The sequence below is a fragment of the Salmo salar genome, chromosome 17 (genome assembly GCF_965601325.2).
Source record: "Salmo salar chromosome 17, fSalSal1, whole genome shotgun sequence".
Taxonomy (NCBI): domain Eukaryota; kingdom Metazoa; phylum Chordata; class Actinopteri; order Salmoniformes; family Salmonidae; genus Salmo; species Salmo salar.
In genome coordinates, this window is record NC_138307.1 from 22,376,240 (window position 1) to 22,397,455 (window position 21,216).

General features: G+C 41.6%; 3 protein-coding genes across 5 annotated transcripts; 1 reads left to right on the forward strand and 2 right to left on the reverse strand.

Annotated features, from left to right (window-relative positions):
- The first annotated feature begins 311 nt into the window (after positions 1 to 311).
- Positions 312 to 9,135, forward strand: LOC106575785 (DDB1- and CUL4-associated factor 6). Of its 3 annotated transcripts, none has more exons than XM_014152468.3 (15): positions 312 to 648; positions 948 to 1,009; positions 1,112 to 1,204; positions 1,349 to 1,534; positions 1,854 to 1,967; positions 2,199 to 2,334; positions 2,845 to 3,050; positions 3,800 to 3,893; positions 4,237 to 4,750; positions 4,866 to 4,907; positions 5,126 to 5,288; positions 5,489 to 5,645; positions 7,746 to 7,834; positions 8,142 to 8,250; positions 8,393 to 9,135. In XM_014152468.3, exons 1-15 carry the CDS (start codon positions 558 to 560, stop codon positions 8,419 to 8,421), a joined length of 2,085 nt encoding a protein of 694 aa, XP_014007943.3. In that variant the 5' UTR covers positions 312 to 557; the 3' UTR covers positions 8,422 to 9,135. The 3 variants fall into 3 exon arrangements, with proteins under 3 accessions (XP_014007943.3, XP_014007944.3, XP_014007945.3); XM_014152469.3 differs by having other exon boundaries at positions 3,803 to 3,893; XM_014152470.3 differs by having other exon boundaries at positions 313 to 648; positions 5,150 to 5,288.
- A 37-nt stretch (positions 9,136 to 9,172) lies between these two features.
- On the reverse strand, positions 9,173 to 13,187 carry LOC106575788 (thiamine transporter 1). Its single transcript, XM_082963299.1, is given in 5 exon segments — positions 9,173 to 10,885; positions 10,888 to 10,906; positions 11,029 to 11,170; positions 12,661 to 12,853; positions 13,178 to 13,187. Coding segments are annotated over 5 exon segments (531 nt in total). The 3' UTR covers positions 9,173 to 10,718.
- A 1,155-nt stretch (positions 13,188 to 14,342) lies between these two features.
- Positions 14,343 to 20,821, reverse strand: LOC106575786 (ubiquitin-like-conjugating enzyme ATG3). Its single transcript, XM_014152471.3, has 12 exons — positions 20,619 to 20,821; positions 20,153 to 20,194; positions 19,878 to 19,927; positions 19,461 to 19,531; positions 18,951 to 19,058; positions 18,716 to 18,765; positions 18,504 to 18,579; positions 17,811 to 17,845; positions 17,543 to 17,698; positions 16,314 to 16,441; positions 16,024 to 16,092; positions 14,343 to 15,470 (listed from the first exon to the last, which is right to left on the reverse strand). The coding sequence occupies exons 1-12, from the start codon at positions 20,688 to 20,690 to the stop codon at positions 15,389 to 15,391; spliced, it is 939 nt and encodes a 312-aa protein (XP_014007946.1). The 5' UTR covers positions 20,691 to 20,821; the 3' UTR covers positions 14,343 to 15,388.
- Positions 20,822 to 21,216: the final 395 nt, after the last annotated feature.

Here is a 21,216-nt window from a genome sequence, read left to right on the forward strand (position 1 = left end):
GTTATTATTATAATATTATAATAAGGTTATTATATAAATACTGTGGCACTTTGAGATTGTTTTTCAGTGAAAAGCACTTTAGAAATTCAATGTATTATTATTATTATCTAGGCACTAATTTGTACCATAATAATTTGTCCTTGACCAAAGTTAACACATACTTTCACAGGCTAATTCACAGGCCGATCATCACAAAGAGTTCAATAATATATTTAGGGCTCAAGAAGTAGCGGGCTCAAAACAGGGGGGTACATGGAGTTTGGGGGGGGGGGGCTAATCTGGGCCTGCGCAGTGCTCACGTTCCCTGGCTACATACCATCTGCACCAACGTGAAACCTTTCAGTGTGTTCTATAGAGTTGTTCATTCGAGAAAGTCTGCCAGCCAGACGACGATACAAAATTGAAACAATTGTAGCGACTGAACTAAAACAGAAGAGGAGTCCAGAAAGACATTCATTTGTAGCCTAAATTGTAAGACACCATGACTTAAACTTTTTTCGGTGTAGATATTCCAGTAATACTTGTGTTGTTTGTGAGGCGGACAGTGTTTCGACACCATGCCCTGTACCAACAATCTAATTTGGGATATTAGGAAACGCACCATCGGTTCCAACAAAATAAACAACTTTACAAGGAGTAACTACTTAGGTGAGACAAACGTTTTCATAAAATATGTTATGTACAAATGGTCTAAATACTACTTTATTGTCATTGTACTGTATGTGTCAGTGTGTTACTAACATGTTTTACAACAGCCTACTGCCTTGCGCTAGGAATTGATCTAAGACAGACTGTTCTTTTATTAGCAGTGTTTTATATAAATTCATACTTTACAAAGACTACTTATTGTATTTAAACATTTGTGTTGGCTAAAATAATACTTTTGTTAAAGCGACCTTATGTGATACCTAAAACTGTTCTTATGGTATCATAATGATTTCCTGTAGGAAGAAAAGAGTTTGTTCAAAGGCTGAAACTTGAAGCCAGTCTTGATGTACACGAGGGCTCTGTAAGTACCAACATGCCTTACAGAAGTGATTAACAGTGTAAGTGCACTGTGATAATTGCATGATATCCTGTGTTTTCAAACTGTTATTGTTTTTCATGACAGGTCAATACCATATGCTGGAACGACACAGGAGAATACATCTTATCTGGATCAGATGATGACAAATTGGTCATCACGAACCCATATAGCCGGAAAGTAAGATGCATTTTTTTTGGGGCCAAAACATTGTTTATGATCAAGGTACCGCACAACACATGCTTCAACCTGTTGTTCAAATGGACGCAGAAGAGACAGAGAGACAATATCTGTGCCAATATAAAGTCCTTTTCCACTCTCCAGGTCAAGGCATCCATTACATCATGGCATCGATCCAATATCCTCAGTGCCAAGTTCATGCCCCAAACCAACGACAGAATGATCGTGTCCGCAGCAGCCGACGGCAAGATCTTCCTCACCAACGTAGAGAGGGGTTCCAACATGGACCCGGTGTTGCAGTACCACTGTCATAACGGTGCCGCCTACGAGGTGAGGGTGGCGGGGGTGTCTGAGTTATCCAGCATTTGAATCTCATCGCCATCGGAGTGTAATTCAATAGAGAGAGTTGATTAATGTATACGATCTATCACATCTCCATCTACATCACATTTACCTCAACATCTGTTATTGCTGTGGAAGATAGGAGTGGTATGTGGACCATAAATAAGTCCTTGGCATGTTGCTGCAGTGAAAGTCATCTATTCTAAAGCCCCCTGTCTGTCAGTAGACAGGAATTCTAATTCTGTTCCACGGCCCAATCAGAGCAGGTTCTATATCTATTCTACACCCTGTCTATTTCTATTGGTAGATATTGATGGTACCTAGTGACCCTCATTCTTTCCTGTCCTGTGGAGAGGATGGAACAATCCGGTGGTTTGATGTCCGAGTTTCTCCGGGCTGCTGGCAAACTAACTGTAAAAAGGTAGGTTTGCGTTATGACAGTACAGCTAAACTCTGTTACAGGCAAATGAACAATTCTTATGTAACTATGATGTTATTACTACCATTTTATTGTGTAGTTACATATGTATAAAGGCAACTTCTTTTTACTAACGACTTTTCGCCACCATTTTTACCAGCAGTTTTACCTAGCACTCAAACAACAAATGTCAGAGTTCCCTTCATGAAGATATCTTCAACTTTTTTTTACTAGGACATCCTGATTGACTGTCGGCGAGCAGTAACATCCATGGCCATATCCCCTGTGGAATCCTTCTATCTGGCTACTGGCTGCTCTGACAGCTCAGTCCGGATCTATGACAGGAGAATGCTGGGTACCATAGCAACAGGTATGCACAACCTCAACGGCGGCTACAGGTAGCCTAGCGTTTAGAGCGTTGGGCCAGTAACAGAAAGGTTTCTAGTTTGAATCCGGAGCCGATAAGATAAAAAATGTGTTGACGTGGCCTTCAGCAGGGTACTTAACCCTAATAGCTCCAGGGTTGCTGTTGATAATGGCAGTCCCTGGCTGTGACCCCTCTGAGGGTGTCTCAGGGGGACTTGGGATATGCTAAAAACACATTTCCAATTCACACGTGTATAATGTACATGTGTGAAACAGGACAAATATAATCAAGCACCGACCAGATAATAATAATAATTAACTCAAGGCAATCAACTAAAAATGAACTAATAATTCTATCAATATCAGTAGTCTTGAAGGAATCCTACTGCCACAGTACATAACATAGTTAATCACTGTTTGATTGTCTTTGGGCTCAGTGGTGAGAATAACATTTTCTTCTGAAGGTCTGTATGGAAAATAATACTTTCCTATATACATCTCATCCACTCTGCAGGTTTCCAGACAGGAAGCGGGGTGGCAGGAATGTGTGCGAGGTTCGTACCGAGGCACCTGGTCAACAAGTCATGTCGCGTGACCTCATTGGCCTACAGTAGGGACGGCAGGGAGGTGCTAGCCAGCTATGCCTCAGACTGTCTCTACCTGTTTGACCCTAAAGATGACAAGGGACACGAGCTGAAGGGACCGTCGCAGGATAACAAGGTGAGAACATTCCTCTCACCCACTGTGTATCACAGTAGTAAAGACTGGATTCAATCATTTGAATGTAGTTTGTGTTTACACAACATCTGTGTGCTCACACCGGTTTCTGGAAGCTTCTACCACATGACATGCGGTGTGTGTGTGTGTGTGTGTGTGTGTGTGTGTGTGTGTGTGTGTGTGTGTGTGTGTGTGTGTGTGTGTGTGTGGTGTGTGTGTGTGTGTGTGTGTGTGTGTGTGTGTGTGTGTGTGTGTGTGTGTGTGTGTGTGTGTGTTGACAAGAGGAGGTGATGTGCTGTCCCATCTCTGGGCTATTTTTGCCTCACCAGTAGATAACGGTCTGCTGTCTGAATCTGTTCTGGGAAAGGCATTTGAGCTGTGTTCTCACACACACAGCTGCTGAACACATAAGTCAGGGGGCTTCTGGGTAATCTGCAGGGTGAGGCAGCATATTTTGTACAGAACTCGATACATACAACACCAGATAACGTCACCGTTCCTGTACAAACAACACGGAACTAGTGTAACCTATATGCACTAAGATAAACCTTCCTGTCCCCCTCCTTCTTGTGTATGACACCCCTGGTATCGCCTGCCAGAGCCTCACCTGGCAGTGAGGGGCGGGGAATGTGAGCCCCCAGTGGAGGGAAGAGGAGGGGAGTGGGGGGTCTCAGCCATAGTGAAAGGGCGGTTATTTTGGTCTGTGCCCGTGCTGTGCTGTGAGTGGTGAAATGTCACTGTGTTTCTCCTAGCAGAAGGAGACTCAGCAGAAGCGTCTGCGTCTGAAAGGAGACTGGTCAGACACTGGACCCCTGTCACGGCCAGAGAGCGAGAGGGAGAGGGATGGTAAGAGAAGCTCCTCGCCCCACTAAGTCCCCACTCATCTGAACACACAGCTGACAACACGTGTGCTATCGATGACAGAAGTGCACTCTCACTTGGTCCTATTGCTCCCGAATGGTGCAGTGGTATAAGAGAAGAATTTGTTCTTAACTGACTTGCCTAGTTAAATAAAGGTTACATTAAAAAATAAAATATATATATATATATATATATATATATATATATATATTGTATGGATTAACACACAATACAATTATACATAAGCATGATATTATTAGATTATGTAAACTTTCACATCACTGTCTATGAGTAATATGATGGATTTTGAACCCTCTTGCTCCTGTAGGAGAGTCCAGGCCTGGAGTGTCTCTGATGCAGAGGATGTCAGACATGTTGTCACGCTGGTTTGAGGATGCCAGTGAGGCCCAGAACAACAGAGGAGCCCGTCCACAGCCACGACCCAGGGTAGACCCTGCAGCAGCTCCACAAGGTAGTGGGCTTCACCAGGAGGCTATGGTGCTAGGGAATCCAGCCCCGTCTCAACCAACATCAACAGCCAGCTTCTCCTCCTCCTCCATGGAGAGCCCGAGGAGCCGTAGGAGTGGCACGGGGACAGGAAGTCTCCAACCGTCTCCTGGGGAACCAGTTCTGAGTCTGACATACAGCAACCAGGGCACCACTAGCAGCACCATCCAACTGGACTTCTCCAGCGGTGGCGCCAGCGATCAGGGGGAACCCCCGCGGATCAGGAGCCCAGAGCAGGTGTCCGACACCAGGCAGATCTCATCCCTCAGCCAGTCGGAGGTGGAGGGCATGGGAGAGGAGCCCACACCACAGCCCCCTGGGGAATGGATGCAAAGGTATGGTACTATGAATGCATTGACTGAGGCATAGCTGGCTTACACAGTTAATCATTGAACTACTGGAGTCATGTCTGGCTATTAAAGTGGATGTGTTGTTCCCTTCCTTCCATAGATTTAATTTGAGAGGATCAGAATTAGGGGAAAGAGTACTCAGGTAATTATTTGCCATGGCAACAACAACTAAGAATGAGTTGTTCTTCACTAACAATAGATGTGTCAGATCAGTAGTTTAAATAACGCTGACAGACCAGTTGGAACTAGCATGCTGATGTTGGGCGTTTCCTTGTTGCTCAGTGCATTCAATCAAACCTGCGATACAGAAGTTACACTTCTCATGTGGCTGGACTTTGATTGGATTTAATGACTCTACAGACATGTTGTATATCCTTCCGAAAGGCGCTCTGCTGCTGCGCGGATCCAGGAGATTTTTCGGCGGCGGAAAGAGAAGAAAGAGTTGGCGGATTGCGAGACTCGCCGTATTGGGAAGCCCTCAGTAGAAAAGGTCTACAAGGGCCACCGTAATTCCAGGACGATGGTACAGTACAGTATAACAGTACTGAGCATTAAGACAAGCTTGAAGTAATGATTTAGTCCACCAGAGGGGGACCTTGGGCAATATGTGGTGATAACGGCTTCAACTTCTTGTCAGCTATATTTAAGGTTCAATGCTTTTGTTATTGAGAAGTAGCTATGTGGAATACTCATTCAAGCTTTTGTTGTTGTTGTTGTTTATAGACCAATCAGTGTTGTTTCTGGCATGACCAGTTTGTGCTGAGCGGCTCAGACTGTGGTCATATCTTCATCTGGGACCGAGAGACAGGGGAACACCTAATGCTGCTGGAGGCAGACCAGCACGTTATCAACTGTCTGCAGCCACACCCCTACGAACCACGTGAGTTCACTGCTTCTGACAGTCTCACACTGAAGGTGGTTTTAGTCAACACCCAGTCTGGCTCTTACAACTCAAAGGCTTGAAGGCTGTGACTTTACAGGTACAGTGCATTTGGGAAGTATTCAGACCCCTTCACTTTTTCCACATTTTGTTACGTTACAGCCTTATTCTAAAATTGATTAAATTCGTTTTTGGGGGGGTACTGTGGGGGGGACAAATGTATATAATAAAAAAAAACTGAAATGTCACATTTACATAAGTATTGAGACCCTTTACTCAGTACTTTGTTGAAGCACCTTTGGCAGTGATTACAGCCTTGAGTCTTCTTGGGTATGACGCTACAAGCTTGGCACACCTGTATTTGGGGAGTTTCTCCCATTCTGCTCTGCTGATCCTCTCAAGCTCTGTCAGGTTGGATGGGGAGCGTCGCTGCACAGCTATTTTCAGGTCTCTCCAGAGATGTTAGATCAGGTTCAAGTCCGGGCTCTGGCTGGTCCACTCAAGGACATTCAGAGACTTGTCTCAAAGCCACTCCTGCGTTGTCTTGGGTGTGTGCTTTGGGTTGTTGTCCTGTTGGAAGGTAAACATTCTTCCCAGTCTGAGGTCCTGAGCACTCTGGAGTAGGTTTTCATCAAGGATCTCTCTGTACTTTGCTCCGTTCATCTTTGCCTCGATCCTTACTAGTCTCCCAGTCCCTGGCGCTGAAAAACATCTCCACAGCATGATGTAGCCACCACCATGCTTCACCGTAGGGATGATATTGGCCAGGTGATGAGCGGTGCCTGGTTTCCTCCAGACGTGACGCTTTGCATTCAGGCCAAAGAGTTCAATCTTGGTTTCATCAGACCAGATAATCTTGATTCTCATGGTCTGAGAGTCCTTTAGGTGCCTTTTGGCAAACTTCAAGCTGGCTGTCATGTGCCTTTTACTGTGGAGTGGCTTCCGTCTTGCCACTCCACCATAAAGGTCTGATTGGTGGAATTCTGCAGAGATGGTTGTCCTTCTGGAAGGTTCTCCCATCTCCACAGAGGCACTCTGGAGCTCTGTTAGAGTGACCATCAGGTTCTTGGTCACCTCCCTGACCAAGGCCATTCTCCCACTATTGCTCAGTTTGGCCGGGTGGCCAGCTCTAGGAAGAGTCTTGGTTGTTCCAAATTTCTTCCGTTTAAGAATTATGGAGGACACTGTGTTCTTGGGGACGTTCAATGCTGCAGAAATGTTTTGGTACCCTTCCCCAGTTCTGTGCCTCGACACAATCCTGTCTCGGAGCTCTACGGACAATTCCTTCGAATTGGCTCGGTTTTTGCTCTGACATGCACTGTCAACTGTGGGACCTTATATAGACAGATGTGTGCCTTTCCAAATCATGTCCAATGAATTTACCACAGGTGGAATCCAATCAAGTTGTAGAAACATCTGAAGGATGATCAATGGAAACAGGATGCATAGCAAAGAGTCTCATAGCAAAGGGTCTGAATACTTATGTAAATAAGGTATTTCTGTTTTTTATTTGAATTACATTTGCTAACATTTCTAATTTAATTAATTTTAGAATAAGGCTGTAACGGAACAAAATGTGGGAAAAGTGAAGGGGTCTGAATACATTCCGAATGCACTGTAACTGCCAAAATAAGCAATTAACATCCCATCATGCTTAGGGTCATGTATAAATATGCTGGGCAGGCCATCATTTTGGCCACCATGGCTATGCCCCCATAGGATGACAATGCCCCCATCCACAGGGCACGAGTGGTCACTGAATGATTAGATGAGCATGAAAACGATGTTAAGCATATGCCATGGCCGTCTCAGTCACCAGCTCTCAACCCAATGGAACACTATTGGAGATTCTGGAGCGGCGCTTGAGACAGCGTTTTCCACCACCATCAACAAAACGCCAAATTATGGAATTTCTCTTGAAAGAATGGTGTTGCATGCCTCCAATAGAGTTCCAGACACTTGTAGAATCTATGCCAAGGTGCTTTGAAGCTGGTCTGGCTTGTGGCGGCCCAACGCCCTATTAAAACACTTTATGTTGGAGTTTCCTTTATTTTGTCAGTTACCCGTATATTAATTTTTTTATTTTTCTGTTCATTCCAGTGTTAGCCACATCAGGGATAGATTCCAACATCAAGATCTGGTCACCGATGGAGGAATCCCCATCATTCAACAGAGTACTCGCTGAAGAGGTGTGACATAAATACATGTATTCATGTCACGGGAGGTTGGTGGCACCTAAATTGGGGAGGACGGGCTCGTGGTAATGGTTGGAACGGTATAAAATACAGCAACCACGTGGTTACCATGTGTTTGATGCCGTTCCAGTCGCTCCGTCCCAGCCATTATTATGAGCCGTCCTCCCCACCAGCCTCCATTGATTTGTGTGCTTTACAATCAAACACGTGTGTGGAGGAAAGAAAGGCTCTCATCATAGTGACATTGATGAAGCCATTGGAACCTCTGATCTCCTGATACCTGGTGCTCTGTGTCCTGTAGGTGACCTTCCGTAATGAACTGATGCTGGAGGAGACCAGGAACACTATCACTGTACCTGCCTCATTCATGCTGAGGATGCTGGCCCAACTCAACCACTCCATCACAGCAGGTGACCGCGACACACACGCACTCTTCCAACCCTGCATCTCTAGTGATAACCCGTGATACAGAATGGCTATGGATCTATCTTAAGTGGTTATAACAGCAGTCACTGACTGGTAACATTGGTCATCTCTTTCTTTCCTCTACAGAGTCTGAGGACAATGAGGAAGACGAGTAGCCCTATCCATAGCTTCCATACTGGACTGTTGAATGTGTGAAGTAGGAACTACATATTATCTCATTGGATTCACTTTGTGGCCATTATAGTGGTAATGTTACCATAGGGATTGGAGTATTGGACCTCACCTAGTGTAGGTTATAGAACACTAGAAGAGGTGTTGATTTTATAAATATAGTTGATATTCAGATGAAGGAATGTTTTGTACCTATTTCTATATTTTGATCAGGTGTCCAGCCTCTCCGTCTGGCTATGAGAAGTGTTCTCTAGATGGTATCTCATTATTCTCTGTACTTTGTGAACCTCAGGCCTTTTTGTGAGAAGTCGCATTTCATCTTACTTTGTCTGTGGCTTTTCCTGATACTCTGCAACGACGGCTTCAGTTCTGACTGTTGTCAATGTGCTTGTTTACCAAAGAGAATGCATTTAATTTAAGAATTTACGAATGTTAAAAAAATACAAAATTTAAAAAAGAAAAAACATTTGCTTGAAATGAATCACCCTGTTCTTCCTTCTGAAATGGCTAATTGAACGTTAATAAGGAAGCACTTTGTTACAGTATATGAATTACTAGGTAGTTACAGTACTAATTACATACATATGGTAATTGCAATGAACCTATTGAATATGAATAAAAATCCAGTATCTGGATTAGAAGCTACATTTTTATATTTATGTAACCAGAATAAAAGTGTCAGGTTGTTTCAAACTCAACACTTGAGTTGTTTTAAATACATATTACGATGCATGCTTGGTGACATGAGCACAAATGTTTGTATTCAGAAATAAGAAACAAATGTCCCACATTTCTAAACATTTTATACTACAAAACTATTTATTGAAAAAAACATATTACACAAGAACAAAAACAGGGAAAACTGAAGAGAGAATGTAGTGATTGTGAAGTCAAAATGAACATATTGTAAAAATATGAAATAAACATGAATTGATCTGTAAAAAGCCTACTATAACTAGGTGCTCTATTCAATCAGACCTGCTTTAGCAGACATTTGCAGAGCAGTTGTTTTGGCGGTGTCGGAGGTGGAACGGCTTCAGAGCTGTCAAATCCACAAGCTGCTCCCAGCATGATACCTAAAGCGGACCTTGCCATTGGCTGCATGGAGTCCCGTTAAAGAGAAATCCCATGCAGCCTTGTTTACAAGTTAGAACACTGGAATGTGAGATGTAATCTACACTTCGATTAGCGGGTGTCAGCTAACGCCAGTTAACACTTTGAATCTAGGCCTTAGTATCATGACATAAATATGTTACCAACATGATTGAAGATGACAAGATTGTCATTATGACTAAAGAAAACAGAACGAGGCTAATCTTTAGACTATTTTAGGGTATGCTGTTGTAACGTATGGAGGAAGCATGTTGTGTAATCGCTAAGTTATAAAAGCTGTAGGTGCTTTTGGTCTTTCAGTGACCACCAGACAACACTGAATCTGCTCTCAGTACATAATCATCATCTTCAGTCATCTGCTACAGCGCTCAGCCTTTCAACTACTGGGATTTGTATTGATAGTAAAAAAAGCTCATTTGTATTAATACAGTATGGTTGAACCACTTCAGTAGTAACCTACATTCAAGGCCAGTGATTATAATACAATAATATACTGTAAATATGGCCTCCAACTCCATGTCAATCACATACATATGCTTTTCACTTTTGACCCATGAATGTATGGTTAATATGTAGTCGCTAGATATTAGATGGACATATTTATCTTAAGACACTTCACAATCTATTGCTGATCAATCAAATCTTTGCGACATTTGATTTGTTGCTTGTGGGTACATTTTATAAAAAGCTATTCTTGCAACAACTGAACTCTAATAATTCATAACATATTTCTAGCAGTTCAGAATGTAACATTTATTGCTTATCCGTTGACTTACTTTGGTAGTTAAGGCAACGATTTAAAGTGACGAAGGAAAAGCAGATTGTAGGCCGACTACCATTATGCAACATACACCACAAATAAAGCTTTTGTGCGACAAAAAAATTAGAAACCACAAACAAAGCCTAAATATAGGCAAACTACACATTTTCATTAAACCCATAAGGCTATCATATAAACATTAAAATGTTATACTCTGCAAGTGTTTTTAGGCCTGCACCCAACCCATGAATGATGTGCTTGAGCAAGCGAAGGCATACAACACACTTGCATAGTGTGATGACCACAGTTGGGGTCAATTCCATTTCAAATCATCCTGAATTGACTGAGTTTAAGTTGAATTGGGTCCAACACTGGTCCTCTTTGTAGTACTGCACCATAAACAGGTAGTCATGTCCCTGTGATCTGCTGCAGCTCAGTGAGGGGAGGAGAGTCTCTGCTAAGGCAGTCTGACTCAGTCTCTCCACTATCAGTCTGAGGCTGGGCCGCTGGCTGGGATCTTCTCAACACCAGCTTGTACAGCCCGGCCACGAGGAAGACCACTGCGATCACAGCAAGTAGCTGGCGTATATGAGAAACTGAGACAGAGAGAGAAAATATTTATCAAGCTACATCAGTGTTAACAGTAATACGACTCTTTAAAAACAAAAGATATTTTACATCCAAACATCATGGATAGTATTGTCTTTAGATAAGTTACCTGTGGGAAAATGTCCAGGCCCAGCCCGACAGAGTCCACTACCACAACAGTAAGCAGAGTCTGAAGCAGCAGGGCAATGAAAGTGTTCACTCCAAACACCAAGGCATATCGCTGCATACTCAGGTTGGCAGCAATCTGATACCTGGTGGAGCACAAAAGAGTGTCTTTAGAAATACAATTTAAAACATAAAAGTAGAGTTTGAATACACAGTAGAAAGATGAAATTGAATACACAGTAAAGATATCTCATAGGTAGACAGCTAGCTACGGTAGAAGCCTTCAGCAATGATACAATTTAGTCCAAACATTAATAACAAACTTTAAATCCCTGGACATCATATGGTTTTCAGGGGATGTCTGTCTGTCCTAATCACATAGCGATGGTTATATCATGTACTGTAGGTCAGGATGTCTGTCTGTCCTAATCACGTAGCGATGGTTATATCATGTACTGTAGGTCACTCACGTAGCGATGGTTATATCATGTACTGTAGGTCAGGATGTCTGTCTGTCCTAATCACGTAGCGATGGTTATATCATGTACTGTAGGTCAGGATGTCTGTCTGTCCTAATCACATAGCGATGGTTATATCATGTTCTGTAGGTCAGGATGTCTGTCTGTCCTAATCACGTAGCGATGGTTATATCATGTACTGTAGGTCAGGATGTCTGTCTGTCCTAATCACATAGCGATGGTTATATCATGTACTGTAGGTCAGGATGTCTGTCTGTCCTAATCACATAGCGATGGTTATATCATGTACTGTAGGTCAGGATGTCTGTCCTAATCACATAGCGATGGTTATATCATGTACTGTAGGTCACTCACGTAGCGATGGTTATATCATGTACTGTAGGTCAGGATGTCTGTCTGTCCTAATCACGTAGCGATGGTTATATCATGTACTGTAGGTCAGGATGTCTGTCTGTCCTAATCACATAGCGATGGTTATATCATGTACTGTAGGTCAGGATGTCTGTCTGTCCTAATCACGTAGCGATGGTTATATCATGTACTGTAGGTCAGGATGTCTGTCTGTCCTAATCACGTAGCGATGGTTATATCATGTACTGTAGGTCAGGATGTCTGTCTGTCCTAATCACGTAGCGATGGTTATATCATGTACTGTAGGTCAGGATGTCTGTCTGTCCTAATCACGTAGCGATGGTTATATCATGTACTGTAGGTCAGGATGTCTGTCTGTCCTAATCACGTAGCGATGGTTATATCATGTACTGTAGGTCAGGATGTCTGTCTGTCCTAATCACGTAGCGATGGTTATATCATGTACTGTAGGTCAGGATGTCTGTCTGTCCTAATCACGTAGCGATGGTTATATCATGTACTGTAGGTCAGGATGTCTGTCTGTCCTAATCACGTAGCGATGGTTATATCATGTACTGTAGGTCAGGATGTCTGTCTGTCCTAATCACGTAGCGATGGTTATATCATGTACTGTAGGTCAGGATGTCTGTCTGTCCTAATCACGTAGCGATGGTTATATCATGTACTGTAGGTCAGGATGTCTGTCTGTCCTAATCACGTAGCGATGGTTATATCATGTACTGTAGGTCAGGATGTCTGTCCTAATCACGTAGCGATGGTTATATCATGTACTGTAGGTCACTCACGTAGCGATGGTTATCAGCAGCATGTAGGTGGCTCTGAAGACCACATAGGAGGTGTAGCACACCCAGATGTTCCTGATGGTGTCCATGAGGTACACAGCCACAGCCATGACCACTGAGAAGATACAGAGAGCCAGCTCTCCCCAGACTGCCCAGGAGACCTTGATGGAGCCAACCCCGAAGGCTGCTAACGCACCTAAGCACAGACACCAGGGGCGTGATCAGTCAGCAGACAAACAGAACATGCATTGAAATTAAAATGTGCATTCTTATTTGATTAGATTCTGCTTCCAGGCTGACTTGGAAGTATGGTAACGCATATTGGGTAGATTTCATTTACAAGCTGTGGACAAAGGATATGTAGACAAAGTCAGCCATGTTATTGTAATTCACTCCTAAGGACAAAATGGATAAACGCTTCCAATGGAGAACAATGTGATGTAACGCTAATATTTAAGGTTGTTGCCTGTTTAGCTATTACAAAGCAATAAGTAACCTCCATATTAGTTAACTAGGCTACCTTTCGTCATTGGTGGCACAAGGGAAAAGCAATTATTTTCGGATTTGAGACTTTTTTTTCAAAGGATTTCAGACCACATGAGCTAGTGGTCCTATTAAGAAAATATTTCAAGGATTGCAGTCAAACTGGATTAGCACGATACAGAAACAATGTTAACAAGATCATGTTACAGAAGAGCCAACGGTTCTCTAAACTGTAACGTTATATTGGTGATATAAAGAAATGTAAAAATATATAACATTAGCATATGATTGCATTAACGTTACAAATATTCACATGTAAACAATACGTTATTTTGTAGATTTAGCTAGCTAAATGTAGTTGCTTTTTGCACTATGAACAAGAAGCTAATGCTCGTCCTTCCACTTACCTCTGTTTCAGTAAGGTTTTTATCAGGTCCCATCAAAAACGCAGTTAAGAAAGGCTCAGAAGGTCGGAGATTAGAGAAGAATCCATAAACACAAAGTAAGATCGTGGGATATAGTTGAAACATGTCAACCAAAAAACACACACCATAACGTAACCTCCACGCACCACAGTCGCTAGTAGATTTGATCTGACAGCAATATGGAAAAGTGAAAATATTGTGCGTCGCAGTAAAATGACGACAGAACCTTCGGCCAATTAAATGAGAGCAAAGAGGGGGTTCGTCTTTGGCAACAAAATAAGTGTATTAAATGAGGCACACACGCTGGTATACTTACCAAAGTTATTACATTTTCTAAATCAGATTCTGCCCATTAAAATTGATGTATATATTGATGTGTATCAAAAAAAGGTGAAATAAAATACGAATTATTATTTTAACAGTCAGTCTAGCTACAGACTCATTACATAACCTTATCTATTCATAGACCATGCATACATTTTAATCTAGCTGTCAATTTGCTGAGAAAAGTATATCATTTCAGATGCCATATGTGCTTTATAATGCATGATCTCAAGGGCATTCACCCAGTGGTAGGTAGTTTTATAACGGCATAATGTATACAATCCATCATATCAATAATATTGATGATTTTTCTTGATATAAATGTACATTACTTTAAAATGTTCAGTGTGTTAACACTGAGCTGTTACACAAGGAGTCTGTAGGATCAACAGATAAGAGAAAGGGCCACAACACCTGTCCAGCTGATTGTTGGGAAAAGAAAGTACTCTGGAGTCAGTTACTCAGACATTTTACAGTCAATATTTCAGCATTAATGAGTGAGTTATACATACTGTTAAGAGAAGAGTACTATAGTTAACAATGAATGCACTGTGCAGACCCTTAGCCAAATGTGCAGAAATAAAGTCTTGGTTGGTTTCTGACGTCTTTATATATTTGAGAAGACAGTCAAACTCCTGATGATATACCGTGTCTTTGAATAATCTGGTGATACAGGTAACCTTGCATGTCATCACACAAAGAGGTAACGCTCACATATTCATACAACACAATCATCATGACGTCATCTCTACAGGACAAGACAGTGGAACGAGGAGCAGGGTTGAAAAAAAAAAAAAAAAAAAACGAAGAGAAGAGCTGGGCAAAGAAAACTCCAAAAGAGGACACCAACCCCACTTACAGGAACCAACGATGGTCCTGGGCCCAATAGACCATGTACACGTCACCATTAAGACAAACTGGCATTGGTCTGAACCAGTAGAGGTCCAAACATTAGTCCAGCACAGTGCATCACACTGAAAAAGCTATAATGCAAAGTGGACAAAAAATATTTGTCTGATTTCTTTCAACAACATTTAATTGGTAAGCATTTGAGAGGACATTAGTGGCACCATTACTATGGTAAAAAAAAAAAAAAAAGATTTGTGTGGTTATAAAAACAAATGGAGAAAACTTGAAAGCCTATCTGTCAGTGAATTCATGTAAAATAAATATAGTTATCTTTGAATGGTTGTTAATGGCAGAGCTGGGCACTTGCCAAGTACAGAGTGAAAATCTTCCAGACAAAAACACTGAGATCAGTCACCACATAAAGCCATTACATCATTGGGATTATAGCATTACCAACATCTGTATACACCCATCAACCCCTCAGCGATTCAACCTATTCCCACGCAAAGAGGGTCAGAGTACCCAGAATATTCCAAGAGTCATTCCCAGAGACAACATTCCATACCCCACTAACACTGCCAGCCAGAAGACAGATTCCTCCTACACTCAAAGATGTTTGCAAGAGTAGCCTACACCTCTGTAGGATGGAGCTACATGGTGAAGTGCCTTGTGTAGTCGTATTCTATCGTGGGGATGACGGCCTGGACAAACTTCAAGAAAATCAACAGATACCTGAAACATGAAGTTAAGGAATAATGTGTAGGCAAGAATGGAACAGTATTAGCAAGATCACTTGTATTTACAACTCACCTTAGGATACATTGAACTATACCATGGCATTGTTGAATACTCGTTTCACTATAAAGCACAGTATATCAGCACGTTAGAATTCAACTATAGAAATTGAATTCTACAGTGTTTGAGCTGCGTTTGAAAGCAAAAGTCGAATTGAAAACATTGAATTAGATTTTTCATAACAGCAAGCTACGACTGACGCTTTCTTTGTTTGGTTACCAAGGCTGTAGTAATCTAGTAAACTTGCTAGCTACTTCAGTGGATGTTGAAAACATTTCAAGCAGCACATTTGTTAAATTATAGCCATGATATGAAAGTAATAATCAACTCGTTCCCTGGAAATGAATGCAACTCTGGAAAGTAAGTCGTTCATTATTTTCCATAGAACACATAGGCCCATTATCCCTTACATCATGACACATACACTTAAATCACCAAGCTGCATTAAAAACACAACTTTAGCTCAGCTGACAAATCACTTAAAGGATGCATATGAACTCCAAGTTCTCCTCCCCCTTCCGCCACAGTCTCGATTATCCTTTTCATCACTTCAGCATGTCTGGAAAACAGGAAGTGGCAACATTAGTTTACAGGACCATAAGCGCTGCCTCGATGAGTAGTACAGTCGGATCAGGGCCCGTACGCAAAGTTTTTCAGAATAGGAGTTCTGATGTGGGATCAGTTTTAGATTATAATGAATAGAAAGGGGGACCTGATCCCAGATCAGCACTCTTCCGATTTTGAGTTACTGAAAGCATGTTCATGATCGCTTGCTTTTACCTGCAGGGATGCACAGAGCACATGGCCGGGGGTGGTAGGTGGGGGTGGTTTTCGATGGTGACCGTTTTCTTCACATGATCCTGGCTGATGTCCTCGTACATCTGATCCACTGTCAGGGGCTGTCTGTCCTGTAGGAGTGAGAGGAAATGGTAAACAGAGCGTAGAACCCAGGAACTCGGTTTCCCAGGTAAGTCAAAGACATCATTCTTCCTCAGCTGTAAGAACACATCTTGGGATTTACGTCCTCAGTAATATTTACAATGCAATCCAAAAGGACACACAGCAGTATCTAAATGCCAACATGTTTTGTTACTGTGCACATAGGATGCACTTTTTGGTCTACCCTAGAAACCCAGATACACTAAACTGTCTCCGTACTGCTGAGAGCTGGTGTACAAATCAAAAACATTTTATTTGTCACATGCACAGAATACAACCTGACAGTGAATGCTTACTTACAAGCCCTTAACCGACAACGCAGTTGTCGGGTTCACCTAGGGGTCATAAGGGCTGTACCAAAATGTTTGATGTATTAGAATAATTGATTATGCTTATGTTGTATTAATACAAGGGGTTATAAGACCCTGACAACCACATAAGACCCCTAGACTACAGATTAACAATATATTAATTATAGAGGTTTAGAATTGTTTTCTAGTTCGCTCTCTCTTATAGAGGCCCCTCTGAGAAATGTGTGACTGAGACAGAACTCTGCAGGGGAGTGGAGGAGATAAGACTAGTCAGACATTCCACAATAAATCAACTTTAAGGAGTGGACGTTTACTGCTAAGTTTTTAGATAACACTTAAAGCCTTGTTTATATAGTTTTGTAGGCAAGGTTTTGGTCTCAGGAGTAAAGTAATGACATCAACAGGGCTAGACTTAAGGTTTAAAACAACTTGGGACCTTTTCTTTGATGCAGAACTTACTGGGAAACATGCGCTATGTTCCTGAATGTCAGCTTCTGTCTGCAATTGCATTAACAAAGGTTTTTGAATGATTTAATTAAATATATTGTCATAATGCTAATTTCACCAATGATTGACAAGGACGAAAGGAACGAACCCTAACACAGTTGCGAAAAATATGTGTTAAAAGTATTTACTAAATAAACTGAGGTAAAAAAATAAATAAAATAACAAATAATTAAGGAGCAACAATAAAATAACAGTAGCAAGGCTATATACAGGGGGTTCTGGTACAGAGTCAACGTACAGTAAGTGTGTTACCTCATCGTATCCAAATAGCCAGAGTCGAGGAGTCTGATAGTATTTGTCATATGTGATGTAGAGGTCATAGGTTCGAGTCTGCAGGATGTCATCGCTCCCAGCCTCTCCCGTTTTGGATTTAGACAAGTCCACCATTTTACTGGTGTCCAGGGTGGCCTGGAGACATATGGGAGAGAAAAAACTAAAGTGAAAAATGGGGAATAGACACACTTCCTGGAAACGGAAGCAATGTACAATAAAAGTTAGAACAATACTGTTAACTTCTGACCTCATCTGTTTCCAGTAGTCCACTCTCCTCATACTCTGAAAGAACAGAACAAGACAAACAACCATTACATTACTTATTTAACTATGAAAGTCAGTTAAGAACAAATTCTTATTTACAATGACGGCCTACCAAAAGGCCTGCTGCGGGGGCGGGGGTTAAAAATAAAAAAAAATAGGACAAAACACACATCACAACTAGTGAAGTATAACCACAGAACAATGAGACATATGTCACCGGACGTATAAATGTGAAGCATCCGCTTGGAGTTTCCTTTCACTACCAAATATGGTAGTGAGAGGAAGCCCAGCGGCCGGGAGTGGGAGAAGACGGAACAAGATGGATTTTGGCCAACATTCTGCTAACTTCTCATCGACTAAACATTTGATCTCAATTAAATGTTCTGTTCCCAAAACTAAAATATGCTACAAACATAATCAAGTAAGTTTTGTATACTTTACCCTTTGCCAAAGTTTTAAAAAAATGGTGTTGTTTAGGAGTGCAAAGCCGAGTTGAGTTACTGCACAAACGCACTTCAGAGTTGGTGTTCCCTAATGGAAATAGGATCTCACTAGCTCGTGCTTGGCTCTGCCCACTATGACTAATTTGTTCCCGTTTGAAACAAAGAGCTATGGTCTATCTTGGTTTAGTTATACAAATCTTTGGTATATTCCTTGAGGAGTAGAGAGTAGACACCTTCCATATCTGCTGCCTCGTCTTCATCATCATCATCATCTCCGTTTCCACTAGCACCAGAGTTCATGTTCATGTCCTTTCAAAACAAAGGAATACAACTATTTTAAGACATCTTCAATGGTATTAATCTAAGGTTGTTAGTTTGAAACATTCATTATCAATGCAGAGTACTAGGATTCAATAACAAAACGTAAATGGTCCATCAAATTTACCTTGTTGTCCAATGAGATTTCTCGTACAGCTTCTGTAACTCCCCCTATACCTAAAATATCAATTTGAAATATAACATTCCTGGACAAACAAACCCAAAAGCTAACTTTATTTATAATGTATTACTGAAACTGCACTCTGCAGCACAGCAATAAATGAAGGTATACTGTTGCACTACAACATAAAAAGACCCTAGAAAATGAACCATTGTCACAGGAAATGTCTAAAGTGTCCAACCTGAGTTGTGGTAGGTGTCGACCCATCCTCCATCTCCGTCATCCTCCTCTATGATAGCTTCCAGTTCATCACAATACTCCATCTGTTTACAGCGCTTGTAGCAGGGAACTGTAGGCACACACACAAAATATGCATTACTACAGCAACAATAAGGACAAGTAACAGTATTGTAGAGAAAGCGCCACTTTAATAAATGGATCACTAGTCACTTTAATAATGCCACTTAAATAATGTTTACATATCTTGCATTACTCATCTCATATGTATATACTGTATTTTACACCGTTTATTGCATCTTGCCTATGCCGCTCGGTCAATGCTCATCCATACATTGTATATATTCTTATTCCATTACTTAGATTTGTGTGTATTAGGTAGTTGTTGTGGAATTGTTAGATTACTTGTTAGAACTAGAAGCACAAGCATTTCGCTACACTCGCAATAACATCTGCTAACCATGTGTATGTGACCAATAACATTTAATTTGATTTGAGTTCACACAGTTCTTACCATTGCGAGTCAATAGGAACTGCTTATCCTTGGGTAAATACGGCTTCACCTTCTCCTCTTCCCCAGACACCCTGGAGGGAATAAACATGATGTGACATCTGGGACTACTGTGCTGTCAAAACATCCTACTGTAGTTGATGCTATATTTGGAGACAGCATAACATCCATCCAGAGTAATTACATGCTCATATCAGACTAATTAGATTTGAGAAATTAAGTGCAATTTAGCTGACTACAATATCATGGAGGTGGGATAAAGTCCATTTCAATTCCTGTTAGTTGAACTGGACATCAGAACATGGGCATTTCTTCATAAGAGTGTAATTCAATTTCAGGATTGACTTGGATGGAGCCAACCCATGTCCTGGGGTAGCGTGTACAATATTGAGTATCAATCTTACTCCAACGGACACTCACCATTTCCATGTGGGGCAGTGATGAACAAGGTGATCTCCAGCAGCTACAAACTAATGGAGAGAAAATAGAGATTTAATAGAGAGTTGAAATAGTTTAGACAGATGACAATTACTGTGGGTCGGGGAAAGGGGCTTCCTTTGGAATTATGACAAACTTCTCCAAAATCTCTTTCAGTTGCACTTATTTGCCCAAATGATGAAAGCCTGCATACGTGTGACTTGTTGGGCTTTTTAAAGTGACTCAGTTACAAATGATACGAAAGACAACTTCCTCACCTCTTCTGGAGTGATAACACCAGTCTCCTTGAATTTGGATTCCTATCAGACAAAATAATGAAGTCATATAATTGTGGAGTTGGCAGTTTGGTATATTTAACGTGTGTGACTGCCTGCAAACAGTTTCATTACAGAGGAGGTTAGACACTCCATTCTTAATTGCTTGAAGGTCTTAAACATTGATTGTCACATTTCTCAAATGTGCTTAACTGGAATCATGCGAAGTTAACGTTAACTACATTGACAAGACAGTCATCAACGCCATGAAACTGCTAAATATTTCATATACTGAGATTATACACTGCAATAGGACTGTAAAAAACGAATTGTAGCTACATAATACATGTTGTTGAGAGCACTTGAGGGAAGACTTCCCGATAACGCATGCTAGCATGTTAGCATCTTACGCACCACTGCTGAGTGATAGCAATCTACAGTAGCTAGCGATACAGCTAATTTAGCTTACCTTCAGCACTGGAGTAAAAAACTCGGCTACACCAAGGGCCGTGCCTTTTACAGAATTAATGGCGTTCTGCATGTTAGCTATCAGATCGATCCACGACAGATGTGTGCGTCTTCAAACGCCGAAGGACCGTCGGTTTTCAGTTGTTTTTTCGTCAGCAACAGATCACATGACTTGTCATTTGAGATCCCCTTCCGCTGTTAAAGTCTCGAGAGATTTGTCTGGACGGCTCAAGGGTTGCCTGATCATGACTGGCCCAGGCCCCAAGGGAAAGTTAAATACATTTGAGTTCTTCAATCTGGAATAAGACCTTTATTCAGCATACATACAGGTAACTGCCAAAATGAAGGAAACACCAACATGGTGACCACAAGCCGCCAGAACAGCTTCAATGCGCCATGGCATAGATTCTACAAGTATCTGTTACTCTGTTGGAGGGATGTGACACTATTCCTCCACGAGAAATTCAACAATTTGGCATCTCTCATAAGTGTTCAATTGGGTTGAGATCTGATGACTGAGAAACACACACACCCTTTAAACGCACTATGCTCTTTTGAGCCCCCTATTTCAGTCACTTAGATCTCTTCTTCAAGCCATG